The sequence below is a fragment of the Sinocyclocheilus anshuiensis genome, unplaced genomic scaffold (assembly GCF_001515605.1).
Source record: "Sinocyclocheilus anshuiensis isolate Anshui unplaced genomic scaffold, SAMN03320099.WGS_v1.1 scaffold3131, whole genome shotgun sequence".
NCBI classification, from domain to species: Eukaryota; Metazoa; Chordata; class Actinopteri; order Cypriniformes; family Cyprinidae; genus Sinocyclocheilus; species Sinocyclocheilus anshuiensis.
Genome location: NW_015542557.1, coordinates 7040 through 25700, shown reverse-complemented (window position 1 = coordinate 25700; position 18661 = coordinate 7040). Strand labels below are relative to the sequence as shown.

The 18661-nt window shown below is 37.4% G+C and overlaps 1 protein-coding gene and 1 pseudogene across 1 annotated transcript; one reads left to right on the top strand and one right to left on the bottom strand.

The window, feature by feature from the left end:
- The window catches only part of LOC107694370 (thyroid transcription factor 1-associated protein 26 homolog), an 8719-nt pseudogene extending 4679 nt beyond the window's left edge, over nt 1-4040 (top strand).
- Nucleotides 4041-4365: 325 nt separating this feature from the next.
- LOC107694369 (antigen WC1.1-like) lies at nt 4366-17793 on the bottom strand. Its single transcript, XM_016494060.1, has 20 exons — nt 17736-17793; nt 17188-17496; nt 16809-17108; nt 16400-16705; nt 15611-15913; nt 13116-13430; nt 12670-12993; nt 12635-12636; nt 12481-12577; nt 11660-11962; nt 11339-11416; nt 10820-11134; nt 10498-10719; nt 9864-9942; nt 9720-9754; nt 9391-9447; nt 7850-7927; nt 6834-6896; nt 6581-6643; nt 4366-4653 (listed from the first exon to the last, which is right to left on the bottom strand). The coding sequence occupies exons 1-20, from the start codon at nt 17791-17793 to the stop codon at nt 4604-4606; spliced, it is 3357 nt and encodes a 1118-aa protein (XP_016349546.1). The 3' UTR covers nt 4366-4603.
- Between the last annotated feature and the right edge of the window lie 868 nt (nt 17794-18661).

Here is an 18661-nt window from a genome sequence, read left to right as displayed (position 1 = left end):
TAAAATGACTCGTAGAAAACGCTCTTGATCAATCGTTTCAATCGTTATCGAGAAACGCAGCCCTGGCTGTTGTATAGGCTATATTTCTTGCAAATATATGAAGCACATCATCTCATGTACCGCTCTGCAAATTAGTCACAATAACGTTTCTTCAAACTGTCTGGCTGTTGTATAGGCTATATTTCTTGCAAATATACATCTCATATAAAGCACAACACTGCTCTTCTCGGTTCGGCGGCACCGGCGCCCTTAGATCCCTTAGGCTACACTGTGATAACAGAGGAAAGAAATGTCTGCTTTATTTTCTATACTTCCACAATAACAACAAAACGTTACAAATTACTTTTGTAAAATAACAGGGTGCGCTTTCTGGCTGTAAACTACAGTCTTTCCCATCTGAGCTAATCTGTATTCCCATAAGAAGAACGTGATGCGATGCGTGGCTTGATTCAGCTAAAGATATCATTTAATAATATATAATCACTAATACATAATTAATATATAATCAGACTAAAGTATCAAAGCTGCCCACGCATGTGAAACAAATATTGAAGCATAAGCTCATTTGTTTACCCACGAACAAAAATAGGCCTACGAAAAATCTAGCTTAATTTTCGTTTGCTCGTTTTCAAACAGAACGAAATAATAATTATAATAATTATTATTCTTATTATTATTCTTCTTAGGCTATTATTCGTATTCTTATTCTTATTATTTGACAGCGCGGACAGTCGCTTAGCTCGCTCACATAATGTACCATATAGCCTATCTATAATAACGGGAAAACATATCGTTTTTATGACATAATATGACGTTATTACGAGAAAAAATATCTCGTTTTAACGAGAAAAGATGTCGTTAAAACGACATAACATCTCGTTATTACGACATAACTGCGTGGGAAAAAAAATATGTGTGTGGCAGCGTATAATAGCCTAATAATAATAATAATAGCCTAATAAAAAAAAAAATAATAATAATAATTATTATTATTAGTATTATTATTTCGTTCTGTTTGAAAACGAGCAAACGAAAATTAAGCTAGATTTTTCGTAGGCCTATTTTTGTTCGTGGGTAAACAAATGAGCTTATGCTTTATAACGAGAAAACATCTCGTTATTACGAGAAAAGATGTCGTTTTAACGAGAAAACGTGGTTATTACGAGAAAAGATGTCGTTTTAACGAGAAAGCATCTCGTTATTACGAGAAAATATGTCGTTTTAACTAGTCTGATTATATATTAATTATGTATTAGTGAAAAAAAGATGTCGTTTTAACGAGAAAACATCTCGTTATTACGAGAAAAGATGTCGTTTTAACTAGAAAACATGTCGTTATTATGAGAAAAGATGTCGTTTTAACGAGAAAACATGTCGTTATTACAAGAAAAGATGTCGTTTTAATGAGAAAACATCTCGTTATTACGAGAAAAGATGTCGTTAAAACGACATAACATCTCGTTATTACGACATAATGTCGTTATTATGAGAAAAGATGTCGTTTTAACGAGAAAACATGTCGTTATTACAAGAAAAGATGTCGTTTTAATGAGAAAACATCTCGTTATTACGAGAAAAGATGTCGTTTTAACTAGAAAACATGTCGTTATTATGAGAAAAGATGTCGTTTTAACGAGAAAACATGTCGTTATTACAAGAAAAGATGTCGTTTTAATGAGAAAACATCTCGTTATTACGAGAAAAGATGTCGTTTTAACGAGAAAAGATGTCGTTAAAACGACATAACATCTCGTTATTACGACATAATTGAGTGGAAAAAATAATATGTGTGTGGCAGCAATGCGTCACCGTAGTAGACAGATTGGAGATTAATCCTAATAAACATGCCGCTACAATTAAAACCATTACATTAAAATACGTTTAAAAAAGTGTATTTCAATCATTTCAGCAGTGTGCAGATCCTCGTTTATGTCAGACTGGCGACAGCAGCGTGGACAGTCGCTTAGCTTGCTCACATAATGTACCATATAGCCTATCTATAATAACGGGAAAACATATCGTTTTTATGACATAATATGTCGTTATTACGAGAAAAAATATGTCGTTTTAAGAGAAAACATCTCGTTATTACGAGAAAAGATGTCGTTTTAACGAGAAAAGATGTCGTTAAAACGACATATCTCGTTATTACGACATAACTGAGTGGAAAAAATTATATGTGTGTGGCAGCAATGCGTCACCGTACATCTCAAACAAGCCTATAACATAATAAATACCTAGACGCCTCATTGGCCGCTCGAACGCACGTCAACGCCGCCGCCATATTGGTGAAGGCAACTCTCATATCGGGACAGGCGAAAACATACCTGGCTCGTCGGCAGCTTGGGCATCTACAAATCGTTGCACAATAATAAAAACAGACCTCGGGGTATTATCTTTCACAGGTAAGACTGAACAGTTGTTTCTGTAGGTTTTTTGGTCATTTTTAGCTTTATGTTGACAGCTTAATTAGCCACCAGTGTCAGACTATTAATAGCTAGCGATATCGCTAGTAAGCTGTGAAAGCTGAGACTTTATATGAAATCAAAGTTTAAATGAATTCTTAAGTTTTAAACTTATATTGTAGTTTATATCATAAAGTAAATTGTGTTATGAGCACAATATGTACAGTGAGCACTTTGACAAGACAATGCCAGACTGTCAGGATTAGGGATGGAGCTAAATCATCTCTCTTTAATTTCACTAACGTTACTTATTTACAAAGAGTAAGTTTATCATTACTTGATTGTAAGGATTTCATAGCTGATCATAAATCTGTGGACTTATTATATATATATATATATATTTATATATATTTAATTGTGTTTTGAAATTGTGAAACGTATTTTATGAATATATATACTTATTTTCTGCATGTGAATTGGTTTTTGTGAATATATATATATATTTTTGTGCAATTTTGTAAGAGGCTTTTCAATAATTATGGCCTATACGGCCCCTCATACTAAACGTGGAATGTATTCTGATTGAATCTCATCTCCCTCTCATTATTTCCCAGGTGAAGGTTTTGCCTTCAAAAGGAAGGAGAAAATAAAACATTGCTGATTTAGTTACTGCTTTGACATGACTACTGAAACTAAGGTCTGTCTCCAGAATCACACCAAGATTCCTGACTTGAATACAACAAACTTCTTCGAAAGGAGAGGAAGAAAATGCAACCATCAAAAATCCAGTTAGAGGATGAATATCCCGAGCATCTGAGACATCTGTACCTAGCTGAAATAGAACGACTAGATGAAGAAGAACAAGAAAAAAAAGAAGAATAGATGTAAAGGTAGAGTAGTAGATGAAGAGAGAGGAAGATGATGAACTAAAAACGGTGTTTGAATCTCCTTTCACTGAAAAACACATCTCAAACACAACGATTGGCAAGCTACTGCCTCTGATTCAGCTAATGAACCAGCAGAGTCTGACAGGTACAGTAAAAGGTAGTATATGCACACACATACAAAGCCACATTCCTGATTTGTGTCATCAGCTCCCACAAGACTCCATTCATCCAAAGGAAGAAGAAGCAGAAAATGTCATCGTATCAGAAGACAAAGCAAGAATATGAAAGGATAAAGGAGGAACGGGCACGAAAAAGAGAGGTGAGGAAATAGAAACTGGCAAATGTATCAGTTTGATGGAATTGTTCTACAGTTTTCCATTTCCTAATGAATCTCCTTTGTGATGTCATTAAGGAAGACTCGTTATGTCATGTAAACATACACATTTTCATTACCTTCAGTACATTCTTTGGCAAATGATTGATGCATGTTATATTATGCATGTCTGTGTAGGAATTCTTGAAAGACAAAGCTCAGCGAGAGGAAGCTCTGAAGAAATATAAGGAAAAGAAAATTGCAACATATCAGTTGTTGAAAAGAAAAACCAAGAAAGGTCAGCCCAACCTCAATCTGCATATGGAGCTATTGCTGCAAAAGATTCAAGCTCAGTGCAAATAATTCAGTGTCATCCAAAAAATCAGACTGTAAAGTTAAAATGGACCTTCACACAATAAACCAATAAACTGTGCAGTTTGGGTGAGTATTTTTTTTTTTTTTACTTCAAGGATGTGTATACCTTTGCATACCTTTGTGTCTTTTGCTCTTTTATGCTCTACTTAAGTAAATTTAAGCTGACAGTACAGAACGAAATGCTATGACAGTAAGCTTATGGAAAGACACGAAACTTTATAATGTTTATTAAGTGGTAAATCTATTTATATCTTTATATTTAGGTAGATAATATCAGCAGCCTAAAAGTACAGTAGTGCCTCAAAGTACTTCCTTAAACATTTATAGCATCATTTTCTTTTTTTAAATATATTTTTCTCTTTTAAAAGTATTTTTGTGACATGATGAATAAATTATATATTTTGTTTATTAGATGAAAAGCATTGATATCAAATTAGAAATAATACAAATATTAAAATGTGCTGATACTGAATTTTGCAACGCATGTAACCTTTCATAAAAAAAAGATTTAAAATAACAAAAACATAAGGCATTGATGCATTAGTAGCAGTATGAGAAACTCCCAGCAGGTCCAGTAACTGTAATATGATTTCATGAACGGAGGCAGTGGGTGTGGTCATGAGTCATATGGCCCCTCCCTCTTTATTTGACTCCTTTCCCACATCATCATAGTCTGTTTTTAAAAACAAGCAAATTCATACGTTCATTTTTATAAATGCATCACGATTTAGTTTAAATAGGGTTTAAATGAGTGACATAATGATTAAAAGTACACTACCAGTCAAAAGTTTTTGAACAGTAAGATTTTTAATGTTTTTTAAAGAGTTTTCTTATTCTCACCAAGCCTGCATTTATTTGATCCAAAATACAGCAAAAGCAGTAATACTGTGAAATATTTTACTATTTAAAATAACTGCTTTCTATTTGAATATATTATAAAAATGTAATTTGTTCCTATGATTTCAAAGCTGAGTTTTTTGCATTATTATTCCAGTCAGATGATCCTTCAGTAATCATTTTAATATTCTGATTTGCTGCTCAAAAAACATTTATTATTATTATTATTATTATTATTATTATTATGTTGAAAACAGCTGAGTAGAATTTTTTCAGGTTTCTTTGATGAATAGAAAGTTCAGAAGAACAGAATTTATCTGAAATAGAAATCGTTTGTAACATAAATGTCACTTTTGATCAATTTAAAGCATCCTTGTTAAATAAAAGTCATAATTTCTACAATTTCTTTCCTAAAAAACAAAATTATACTGACTCCAAGCTTTTGAATGGTATAATGTATAATGTTACAAAAGCTTTTTATTTAAGATAAATGCTGATTTTTGGATCTTTCTATTCATCAAAGAATCCTGAAAAAAATTTACTTAACTGTTTTAAATATTGATAATAATAATAATAATAAATGTTTCTTGAACAGCAAATCAGCATATTAGAATTAGTGCTGGGAGGTATACCGAATACCGGTGTTTATTTTTGTTATGATAGGAATTTTTAAAATACCACAATACCAGTGTGTCGCTTAAACAATGTTCGGAACGCGACACTGTTTGAAAGGGGTCCCTTTTCACTGTTGCACTGTGGTGAGGGAACAGCTGTATGTGTTACTAAGCGGTAGAATATTCATACTGACAAACCTAGCGACTTTTTGGGATAAACCTTAGCTATGTTTCAGTTGGAAGATTTCGCCAGTGCTGTCCTGCGAACTTGAGGTCTGACTTTCCCGGAGAAGTGTCACCTCTCTCGGCGTCTGTTCTGTGCAGTGAGCAGCAGAGAAGCAGTGCATTCAGTTGGCCGCACCGCAGCCGCCTCGTCAATAAATGAGTACAAAACAGCATTTCCAAGCACCTGTCGCTTACTGATTGTTTGGAATTATACATATAAGCGTAGTTCATCTGTTAATATCACATGCACTCAGACGCAGGCAGTGCGCGCATGAGACAAAAAAGTACTATAGCCAAAACAACCGCATAGCCGCTCTTTAGTGTAGATGCATATTGATTTTATCAGACAATGCCGCGATTATAAATGAGAGTGACTCCTGGTTAACGTAATAAAAGGGGTCATGTTTAGTCACTATTTAGTGTGGTATTTTTTGATAATATTCACTCATCATGACAGTAAAATAGGGCATTCTAAGTCAATATACTGCAGTATTTCCTCTCTCAATCAGTAGAAAATATGGTTAACACCCGGTCATGCATGAAGAAAAAAAAAATAACGTCATGTACCGTGAAACCGGTATAATTTTGAAAAATACCGTGATATAAATGTTTGGTCATACCTCCCAGCACTAATTAGAATGATTTCTGAAGAAACATGTGACACTGAAGACTGGAGTAATGATGCTGAAAATTTAGATTTGATCACAGGAATAAATTACATTTAAAAAAATATTCAAATAGAAAGCAGTTATTTTAAATGGTAAAACATATTTCACAATATTACTGCTTTTGCTGTATTTTGGATCAAATAAATGCAGGCTTGGTGAGCAGAAGGGAATTCTTTAAAAAACAATGAAAATCTTACTGTTTAAAAACCTTTGTCTGGTAGTGTAGAGATTATGTGAAAATGTAACAATACCCTACCCAACAGGCTTCTCTCATCTTCATTGCTGTTCTTCACATCATCATACTCCTCCTGATCTCCCTCTGATACATGTGAAATAAAACCTCACATTGTAATGTAACAGCTTGTGTCATTCATCTCTTTCTCTTCATGACTGTCTGAGACTATTAGATTAAACCTGATAAAGCCATGATGATTTATTAATGTTAGTAATGCATGTCATTATCATGGAAACATAAGAGTGATAATAAATTGCAGTTCTGTGTGACTCACCTGTTAAACCTGGAACGTTCTGTCCAATAATGATGACATCATCATAGTGCTCTGGTTTGTCCACTACACATATATGAAGATATAAACAGAACAAATGTTACATCATCATATCAGTACTAAGTATCACTTTAAAGGTATTATGTTAAATACGCTCAAAAAACAAACACCTTTTTTAATATCAGAGTTCTGTCCACTCATCATGACATCATCATAGCTCATAGTTCTGTCTTCTACAAATTCAACATGAGACATTACACCCATACAATATATATATGATATATATATAGAGAGAGAGAGAGAGAGAGAGATAGAGAGATTTTATATCAGGGGTGTCCAAACCTGTTCCTGAAGGGCCACTGTCCTACAGAGTTTAGCTCCAATCCCAATTAAACACACCTGAACCAAAGTAATCAAGGTCTTTAGGCTTACTGGGTGCTTCTCAAATGGAAGGACACATCCTAGTGAGGATGCATCCTTCCTAGTCCAGTCCTTCTGAGGCTTCAAGACAAGTCTTGAGTCCTTCTCAGCATTAAACGATAGAATGAGTCTACTTAGTGCACATGGCTACGTCATTAATGTTTCCACCCCCACAGTCACATATGACATATTGCATAACATAATGAAACTGAACAAGCTCAGTGTTGATTCATTTTCAGATAATTGATTTTTCGTAAATTGGAACCTGTGCAAAGGATTCTGGACAATTGAAGGATGCGGAGGATACACTTGATGCATCCTTCAAAACAGGTCGAATGAAGGATGGGAAACATAGAGTGCCTACTAAGGATCCTTCAATTTGAGATATCTGCAATGGAGCTTGATGACGTGGCAGCCCAGATATGCAGCCTTATTAGAATGCGTCTTTCTGTTTGAGAAGCACCCACTAGAAACTTATAGTTACGTGTGTTGGAGCTGGCTGAAGCTAACCTCTGCATGTTATTGGCCCTCCAGGAGCAGGATAGGACACCCGTTTTATATATTTTAAATATATAAATTGCAGAATAACAGAGTGACACCTGTCTCACGATCTGGTTTTAGTCCATCAGTGATGACATCATCATAGTATCCCGGAGTGATTTCCTTCACCATCTCTTCTGCATCAACACATGTTGTATATTTTGGCATATTTTTGGAAATAAAATATAAGATATGCTCTTGCAGGTCTTGAGACCTGCCATTGTTGACATAACCATAATAAGCAGTGTTGAACTATTTTTCTAATGAGATAATGTAACGCCAAGCCAGCAGAGGGAGCCCTCGCCTGAGTACTGACCGTGCTCCACTCCCTCCGCTTCCTCTACATCCATTTCCTGTTTGACTCTCATATAAACTGAGACCAGTCCATGTGCTGGTCGTGAAGTATTGCCAGTTCATCTGCCTTACCAAGCGTTATAGTTCCTCTGTTCCTGATTGATTCCTGTGTATGATTCTGCCTGACTTCTTGACTCACGGTATTTGTACTCTGCCCCTTCTGTTCTGACGCCTGATTGGACTGATGTTTGTGTTTGGACTCATTGCCTGCCTTTCCACTATTGTCTCTGCCTCTGCCCCTGTGTATGACGAACGATCTGCCTGCTTCTCTGACTTTGACCCTCTGCCTGATTATCGACATCTGTTTAAAGCCTTGACCTTTAATAAACTTCCGCTCATGGATTCTAACCAAACTCCAGCGTCTCTGTTACAGAATACTTCGCCACCTATGAATCCAGCGGAAGTGTTGAATCTGCAAGCAGCATTCTCATACCAAGCTGAAATGCTCCAGAGATATCAGGAACAACTCACCAAGCTGCAGACCGTCAACGAACACCTGACGCACTATATTCGATCTCTCCCTTCAACCACTCCTATGACTGTAAGCCTCGCTCTTCCTGACAAGTTTGACGGTACCGCTGAGCGATGCAAAGGCTTCATTCGCCAAGTACAAGTTTATCTCGATCATCAAGGAGAGAGATTCGAATCAGAGGGCAAAAGATGCGCTTTTATTATGACACTGTTGATGGGCAGAGTTGTCGACTGGGCTGCAGTCACACTCCCTGTTGTCTTAAGAACGGATACTCTCTCTCTCGACCTCACAGCGCTGATTGACTCTGGAGCCGCCCTGAATCTCATCCACCAAGATATCGTAAACAAATATCAAATCCCTACACAATTATGCACCCCACCTATCCAAGTTTGCTCTGACGCCTGATTGGACTGATGTTTGTGTTTGGACTCATTGCCTGCCTTTCCACTATTGTCTCTGCCTCTGCCCCTATGTATGACGAACGATCTGCCTGCTTCTCTGACTTTGACCCTCTGCCTGATTATCGACATCTGTTTAAAGCCTTGACCCTTAATAAAGTTCCGCTCATGGATTCTAACCAAACTCCAGCGTCTCTGTTACAGATAAACATGTTAGTATTATGAACAGTTGAGTCATAGGTCACATAATTCATTTAGTGGTAGAATTATATTTTATGATTTCATGAGTGTGAATTACATTTTATATATTTCTTTGAGTTTGAACATCAAACTATTTATTTTAGGTATTGATCTGAATATACTTCTGCTCTCTAACCTGAAAGAAGTTCAGCATTTTCATACCCACAATTCAGTTCTTCAGAGATGAGACTCCCTGTTAAAAAAGAGCAGAACAGCCAGAAACATGTTCATCAATACAAACAGACTAAATCCTCATTTCCTTTGGATTATAAAGCACAGTGTTAGTGACAACACAACAAAAATGTAAATTACTTACATTTTAAAAACATTAGAAATGCCATGTTTTTTGTTGGGCCTATTAGCAAACACACAAGTATCCTCACATGAACCTATTCCTCACTGCCATCCAGAAATACACACAGGAAGAGCTCTCTCTCTCTCTCTCTCTTACACACAAACATGCACCTGCAGCTCTGTGGTTTTCTGTCAGGAATTCTGTGGTTTGAAGCAGGAGGTTTAACAGGACTAATAATAGATGAACATCAACTGTCTGACAGAGTCTCTTATTAATGCTATTAAATGAGATTGATGGCTCATGTCTCCCCCCTCTGAGTGAAGTGATTGTGTCTGTGCTGAATCTCCTCATAAATGGCCTCAGTCGTCATCCTGTGTCTCCTCTTAGAGAGAGCTGTGAGTGTAGACAGACAAACCTGCTGTGAGTTCACAACACATGACTGATCACACACTGAATATCCAGTGTGTGATCTTGTTCTATCCAGGCTGGACTATTGCAATGCTCTCTTGGCAGGTCTTCCAGCCACTTCTATCAAACCTCTACAATTAATCCAAAATGCCGCTGCAAGATTAATCTTCAATGAGTCGAAAAGAACGCACGTCATACCTCTGTTCATCAATTTGCACTGGCTATCAGTAGCTGTTCGCATTAAATTGAAGGCATTAATGTTTGCCTACAAAACCACTACTGGCTCTGCACCCCTTTCTTTTTGTTTTGTGTGTGTGTGTGTGTGTGTGTGTATATGTGTGTGTGTGTGTATATATACCGACGTGTACTGCGTTAGGCTAACCGAGACTTGTCATTTGCACTTATATATTGTTGCTCTTTTGTTAGTTTTGATTGCTTCTATTGTCCTCATTTGTAAGTCGCTTTGGATAAAAGTGTCTGCTAAATGTAAATGTAAATGTAAATGAATACACAATATGACAGTATCTAGATCTCTCCTACCTCTCCTCATCACTCTGTTCTGCTGAATCAGTATAAGCAGTGGCACTAAGAGCAGTAAGAGCACAACTCCCAGTACAATCACAAGCACTGGGGGGACGGAGAGAGACGCTGCTGGAGGAGTTTGTGGAAGAGAGACTGATGTTGAGGACACTGGAGGAGAAACTGGAGGAGAAGCTGATGTTGTTGTGGCAGGAGCAGTGGACACTGACAAATCTGGCAAATCTGTAGAAATACATTAAAATTAATGATTGTCTTACATACACAAATATTACTATCTCTAAAATGATAAAGTTAATAAAATCTGTCATTGCTTTGCTGTGACCTTCACAGGTGAGTCCAGCGTGCTCTTTGTGGGAGCAGTCAGTGTGGTTTTTCAGGGAGAGAGGACAGTCCCACAGGTGAATCTCATTCCCTCTGCACTCGACTCTGTTCAGCCACACAACACCTTCACCAGCACTAATTGTTGAATTCCCATCAGCCCTCAGTGCTGCTCCACAACCCAGCTGCCTGCAGACCACCTGAGCATCGCTGATGTCCCACTGATCATCACAGACTGAGCCCCACACAGCGTTATGATACACCTCCAGCCTCCCAGAGCACCGGCCCTCCCCTCCACTCAGTTTGAGAGGAACATGATCTGAAACACACACATCAACCAGCACTGAACAGCTTCAGCAACAACATTTACAACAAAACAGATACTGAAGCTAGAGGTATTTCAAACGGATTATTTTGAGGTAAATACTAAAAATGCAGATATTAATAATTTAACAGAAATATACTAGGAAAATATAAGCTTACATTACCAAACATTCAACAAATTTGTTGTGAATAAACTTACTAGTGCACTGTCTCTGGTAAGGAGATGGTGAGGTAAAACATGTCAGACGACTCTGAGGAGACTCACGAGTTTCCTCCTCTGAAATTAAACATGATAAAATTAAGAAAAGTGCATTAGGACGAAATGTCTGACATCTCTCAGTGAAAACAAATTATCAGTGTGAAAACTGCTAAACATTTTAGCCTCACAAATAATTTTGCTCTTCCCATCAGCTCACTTTAGTTTTCAGAAACATTAGTTTACTTACCACATTAGACATAAAATATATGTACAGAAACATGATTATTGAGGACATATTAAATTATTTAAATATCATCCAACCTGAGCAGGTGATTTTGGCCACTTCTTCCTCACCACAGTTATTCAGTCCCCAGGGTGAAGATGGACACTGCCACAGATTTAAATCATGTGGTCGACATGTTACTTTATCCAGCCAGTTACGAGCTGATTCCACTTTTGATACAGAACCAGACAAAACACCAGATCTTCCACAGTTCAGCTCTTGACAGATCAGACTCGCTGTGTCTCTTTCCATCTGGTTCCAGCACATATTACCCCAGGATCCATTGTAGAAAACCTCCACATTCCCTTCACAGCCCTCAGTTAACCTGATCTCTTTAAACTCTAGACAGAAAACGATGTACATTAAAACAACTGAATTTTAGGTTGTGCTAAAGCTAAAATATAAAAAAATAATGGTTTAATAAAAGGCTAATGCATGCTGCAAGCATTGATTGCATCTATAAACAGATAAGCATAATGTAAAAAAAAATATGTAGCCTATATGTTATTAAAATACGTAATACCTCAGAGAACATTTGTATTAATAATACTATAATATCATTGCAACTGTATGATTGTTTTGTATTTTGTAGTGGACTATTTCTATATTTCTTTGAGGAAGATACATATACATTTAAAATTATAAAGTAATTGTAAAAAAAAAAATGGTGTCCATGTATTTTATTTATTTGGTAAGTAGCTACAGTATGAACTGTTCAGTCTGACAGTCATTATCGCAAAACAAACCCCTTCAGACCCCTTTCGTTCCTGATCACCCTGGAGTTTAATGATTACATAGGATATTTTCTGAAAAACAACAGTATCTCTGATAAACATTTACACACTAGTCTACTGTTTACCTGAGCACACGACTCCTACATCCTCCTTGTGTTGACAGTCATGTTTTCCCCAGCCTGGAGAAGAGCAGCTGCCCAAGCTCCCCCAGAACCCACCAGCCTGATGGACCCACGACCTGATATTCAGAGAGAGAAAAACACATTATTGATCACGAACAACTGACAAATCTGTTCAGATGTTGTTGTCCTCACCAAGGCAAGTGATTGACAGCTGTTGTGTGGAGCTGCAGTTGAGAGTTTGTGGAGAGCTGCAGTTCCCCAGATGAGCTTCACTCCCAGAGCACTGGAAGCCCGTCACACACTCATGACTGTGTTCAGGACTGGATGAAGAGGAGCCGTAGAAGTTCAGCACAGAGCCACAGCCCAGCTGTCTGCAGACCACAGAGGATTCAGTGAGACTCCAGGAGTCCAGCAGAACTCTCCTCCAGACCTGATGGATGAAAACTTCCACCTCCCCCTCACACTGTCTCTCTCCAGACAACCGCACCAGACCATCATGAAGAGCCAGAGAGGAATCTGAGTGAAATATGAGATATTTTACTAAAACATAAAATATAAAATAAGTTTAAGAATATGCTTTATCAATATTACACTTTACATGATAATAAATAAAGTCAGAAATAAATGAAAGGACTCACTAGAGCAGATGACACCAGCATCTCGTCTGTGAGAACATTCAGCTCGACTCCATGAAGAGATGGAACATTCTGAGAGTTTTGTTTCATTCCCGTCACAATCAAACACATCAGCCCAGATTTCACCACTTCCCTCTCCAAACCAGTCTGATCCCACAACAGACACAGCAATCCCACAATTCAGCTGTCTACAGAGGACACTGGCAGCTCTCATATCCCAGCATGCATCACACACTGTGCCCCATTTACTGAAGTACTGACGTTCAACTCGACCAGAACAGATGTCAAGGCCATTCATCAGTTGAATCTCTGTGTAACCTGGACAGAGACCTGAGAGTTTATTAAAAACTCATGAAACAAGCAAAATATACAGGTGCATCTCAAAAATTAGAATATCATGAAAAAGTTCATTTTTGTAACTTATTTCAAAAAGTCAAACTTTCATATATTCTAGATTCATTACATGTAAAGTAAAACATTTAAAAAGTTTTGATGATTAGAGCTTACAGCTCATGAAAGTCAAAAATCCAGTATCTCAAAATATTAGAATATTTCCTAAGATCAATTAAAAAAAAGGATTTGCAAAACAGAAAAGCTCAAGTTCTTTAAAGTATGTTAATTTATGCACTCAATACTTGGCCGGGGCTCCTTTAGCACAAACTCCAGCATCAGTAAGGTGTGGCATGAAGCGATCAGCCTGTGGCACTGCTGGGACACTATTGAAGCACAGGTTTCTTTAATAGCGGCCTTCAGCTCGTCTGTATTGTTGGATCGACTGTTTCTCATCTTTCCCTTGAAAATATCCCATATATTTCATATGGGGTTCAGGTCAGGCATGTTGGCTGGCCAATCAAGCACAGTAATATCATGGTCAGCAAACCACTTAGAAGTGGTTTAGGCACTGTGGGCAGGTGTGAAGTCCTGCTGGAAAAGGAAATCAGCATCTCCATAAAGCTTGTCAGCAGATGAAAGCATAAAGTGCTCCAAAATCTCCTGGTAGACGGCTGCATTGATTTTGTTTTAATTTTGATGATTAGAGCTTACAGCTCATGAAAGTCAAAAGTCCAGTATCTCAAAATATTAGAATATTTCCTAATATTCTATCAAAAATTTGTGATTCTCATCAATCAAAAAAAGAATTTGCAAAACAGAAAAGCTCAAGTTCTTTAAAGTATGTTAATTTATGCACTCAATACTTGGCCGGGGCTCCTTTAGCACAAACTCCAGCATCAGTAAGGTGTGGCATGAAGCGATCAGCCTGTGGCACTGCTGGGACACTATTGAAGCACAGGTTTCTTTAATAGCGGCCTTCAGCTCGTCTGTATTGTTGGATCGACTGTTTCTCATCTTTCCCTTGAAAATATCCCATATATTTCATATGGGGTTCAGGTCAGGCATGTTGGCTGGCCAATCAAGCACAGTAATATCATGGTCAGCAAACCACTTAGAAGTGGTTTAGGCACTGTGGGCAGGTGTGAAGTCCTGCTGGAAAAGGAAATCAGCATCTCCATAAAGCTTGTCAGCAGATGAAAGCATAAAGTGCTCCAAAATCTCCTGGTAGACGGCTGCATTGATTTTGGCCTTGAACCAACACCAGCAGACGTCACGGCACCCCAAATCATCACTGACTTCAGAAACTTCACACTGGACTTCAAGCAGCTTGGATTCTGTGCCTCTCCAGTCTTCCTCCAGACCTTGATTTCCAAATGAAATGCAAAATTTACTTTTATCTGAAAAGAGGACTTTGGATCACTGAGCAACAGTCCGGTTCTTTTTCTCATTAGCCCAGGTAAGATGCTTCTGACGTTTTTTCTGTTTCAGAAGTGGCTTGGTAGCCCTTTTCCTGAAGACGTCTGAGCCTGGGGACTCTTGATGCACTGACTCCAGCTTCAGTCCACTCCTTGTGAAGCTCTCCCAAGTGTTTGAATCGGCTTTGCTTGACAGTATTCTCAAGCTTGCGGTCATCCCTGTTGCTTGTGCACTTTTTCCTACCCATTTTCTTCCTTCCAGTCGACTTTGCATTTAATATGCTTTGATACAGCTCTCTGTGAACAGCCACCCCTTTCAGTAATGCCGTTCTGTGTCCTACCCTCAGTGTGGAGGATGTCAATGATCGTCTTCTGGACCATTTCCAAGTCAGCAGTCTTCCCCATTTTTGTGGTTTCAAAGAACAAGAAATACCCAGAATTTATACTGTAGGGATGGTTATTTAATTAAACTCAAATGTAAATATTCAAATATTTTGATACTGGATTTTTGACTTTCATGAGCTGTAAGCTTTAATTATCAAAATAAAAAAATTAAAATTAAAAAACCGTTTGAAATATTTTACTTTACATGTAATGAATCTAGAATATATGAAAGTTTCACTTTTTGAAATGTTACAGAAAAAAATTAACTTTTTCACGATATTCTATTTTTTTTAGATGCACCTATATATATATTTTTATTTGTTTGTGATTATCTTAAGTTGAAACTGCTCAATACTGCTGCATTACCAGAACATAACAGTCCTATGTCATTCTCACGGGTACAGTTGTGTTTAAGAGAAGATGATGTTGGACAGACAGATATATAAGACTCTTTGCCTGTACACTGAATATCTTGTGTCCACATCTGAGTGTCTCCTCTGCCAAAAGCAGCTGCTCCCAGCACCTGTACAGGAGCCCCACAGTCCAGCTCTCTACACACAACCTCTGCATCCTGCTGGTCAAAGGCAGCATCACACACTGAAACCCATGTCTGATCATGAGGCACCTCTACTCTGCCAGAACAGCGAGAACCTCCAACCAGCCTGACTCCTTTAAGAAAAGAGAGATCTTATTGTGTTCAAATCTGCTCATTCTTTTCATAATATGACATAAATATTAAGCCACAATAGGCCATTATAACTGAAAAATTTATAATAGCTTAATAGTTACTGTCATGAACATTCTATTATTTTCATTTAATGGATAACAGAAAAAACATTTTGTGGACAAAAAGCACCCAGCATGTCATTAACATTTATCCACAAAATGCTTGATCTTTGAATTAATTATGTATTTCATTAATAAAAGTTTTGTCTGGATCACAAAATGCATTTTGCCTACAAAATTTTGTACATTCAATCTTGTGAATCATATAAATACATCACTTCACAGCTAGGCAGGTAACCAGTCAGCCACCTGACGTAACAGTAAAAAAAGGGGTGAAACAAAGCTTAAAGAGACAACATTTTTATTTATTCTGGAGTTTGTGGGAGAGAAGATGTTCAGTAATTATGACACAATTCTAGATGAGCTTACCAGAGCAGATGACTCCAGCATCTTTAGTATGATTATCCTTTATTCCCCATGCAATAAATCCACAGTTCATCAGTGTAGATTCTGATCCAATACATCGTGCACCAGTAATCCAGATCTCTCCTGTTCCTTCTCCAAAGTAAGCACTCTTTGGTGCACTTACAGCTTCGCCGCAGCCCAGCTCTTTACACACCACTGCAGCATCTAGCAAATCCCAGTCATCACTACACACTGTTCCCCACTGACCATCATGAAGAACCTCCACTCTACCAGCACAGTTACTGTTACCACCTATTAATCTCACTGTTTCTGAAAGAGAACATGCAAAACAAAAAAAAAGAGAAAGAAGAAAAATACATTTATTACAATATTACAGAATGATTTACTCTTAGTTCATATGTCATTCACCTACCAGCACATACAATGCTCACATCATTGTCATGGGAACAAATGTTGTGTAAAGGTGACACTGGACAGAGAGCAAACTGATGCTCATTTCCTCTGCACTGAATCTCTTGTGTCCACATCTGAGCGTCACCTTTGTCAAAAGCAGCTGCTCCCAGCACCTGTAAAGGAGCCCCACAGTTAATCTCTCTACACACAACCTCTGCATCCTGCTGGTCAAAGGCAGCGTCACACACTGTGTGCCATGTGTTCCCATGAGGCACCTCTAACCTCCCAGAGCAGTGAGAACCTCCAACCAGCCTGATTCCTAATCATACAGGAGTGATTAAGAGAACTTAAATAATTTAAATGGTATGGATGATGACCAACACTGATAATTAGCCTACCTGAACAGATGACTCCAGCATCTTCATTATGCGTACAGTCAGGGTCATCTACACCTAGTCCTCTGCAGTCCAGTACTGTGGACTCTGATCCGCTGCAGTCCACATAATCCATCCATATTTTTCCTGATCCTGGCCCAAAATTAGCAAGACGTATTTCACCTAAAGTATTGCCACAGCCCAGCTCTCTACACACCACTGATGCAGCAGTTAAATCCCAATAATCATCACACACGGTTCCCCATTCTCCTTTATAATAAACCTCTAATCTACCAGCACATGAATTATTACCACCCACCAGCCTCACATTTCCTGTAGAAAAGATATAGAAAGATGCATTTAGTGAAAGTGGAATGTGAAACAGAGAAAAAATAAGAAATTTTACATGGAAAGAGGGGAGACAGGGAGGAAGAGAGAAGATCAATAAAGATTAAAATACTGTTATATTAATGCTAATATTCGATTAATTAAAAAAAATATCCTGTTAAGAATTATCAAATTTAATTACTATATAACATTAACTCACATTACGATCTTGAATGTGTACGTACCAGCTGTGGTGAGTCTGAGCACAAAAGACAGAATAATGAGTGTCAGATAGCTCTCCATTTTTACTGATCATTCACTCTGGATAAAGATTGAAAGTTTCTCACAACACCCTAAAGAGACAGAGACAGAAGGCTGCACAACTGCCAAACAACAAGCCAATCAAAGTCACTTTTACCTTATTAGAGAGAAGAGAAGGATCATCAAAGAGCCTCAGTGACAAATCAGAAGACGCATTTTTGATTGTCACCTTATTTAATAAAAGTACGTCAGTACTAAAGAACACAGCTCCTCCTCCTCCACACTTAACTATTCGAAGGGTGACAAAGTCACACGTTACAGGAAACTGATTTTAGGGACAGGAAACATTCCAGTTTATTTAGAGCATCAAAGCCCAGCACTTGCAGATATACAAATACAAGTGCTGATAACCACCTGCATCATGCTTCTCACTTTGAGTCCACATATAGAAATATTAGTTAGATACAAACATAAAGAAAATCTAATGTTTTAAAGATTGTTTTTTAATTTCTGTAAAGACATATATTCACATATATTTTATATATTTAGCAGTGTATTCATGCTCTACAAGAGCACACCATGATTACACAAAGTTTAAAAGGGCATTGTATTCAATAATTAAGATTTTTTTATTATTATAATGATTTTAAAAGAAATCTCTTGTGCTCACCAATGCTGCATTTATTTGAATTTATAGTAATTTATACTTTGTGAAATATTATTAGTTTAAAATAACTGTTCTTTTATTTGATATATTAAAAATGTGATTGCGACGCTGAATTTTCAGCAGTCATTATCTTCAGTGTCACATGATCCTTCAGAAATCCTTCTAATGCTGATTTGGTGCTCAATTATTGGCACTCATTTGGTACATATTATTGTCAATGTTGATAACCATTTTTGCTGCTTA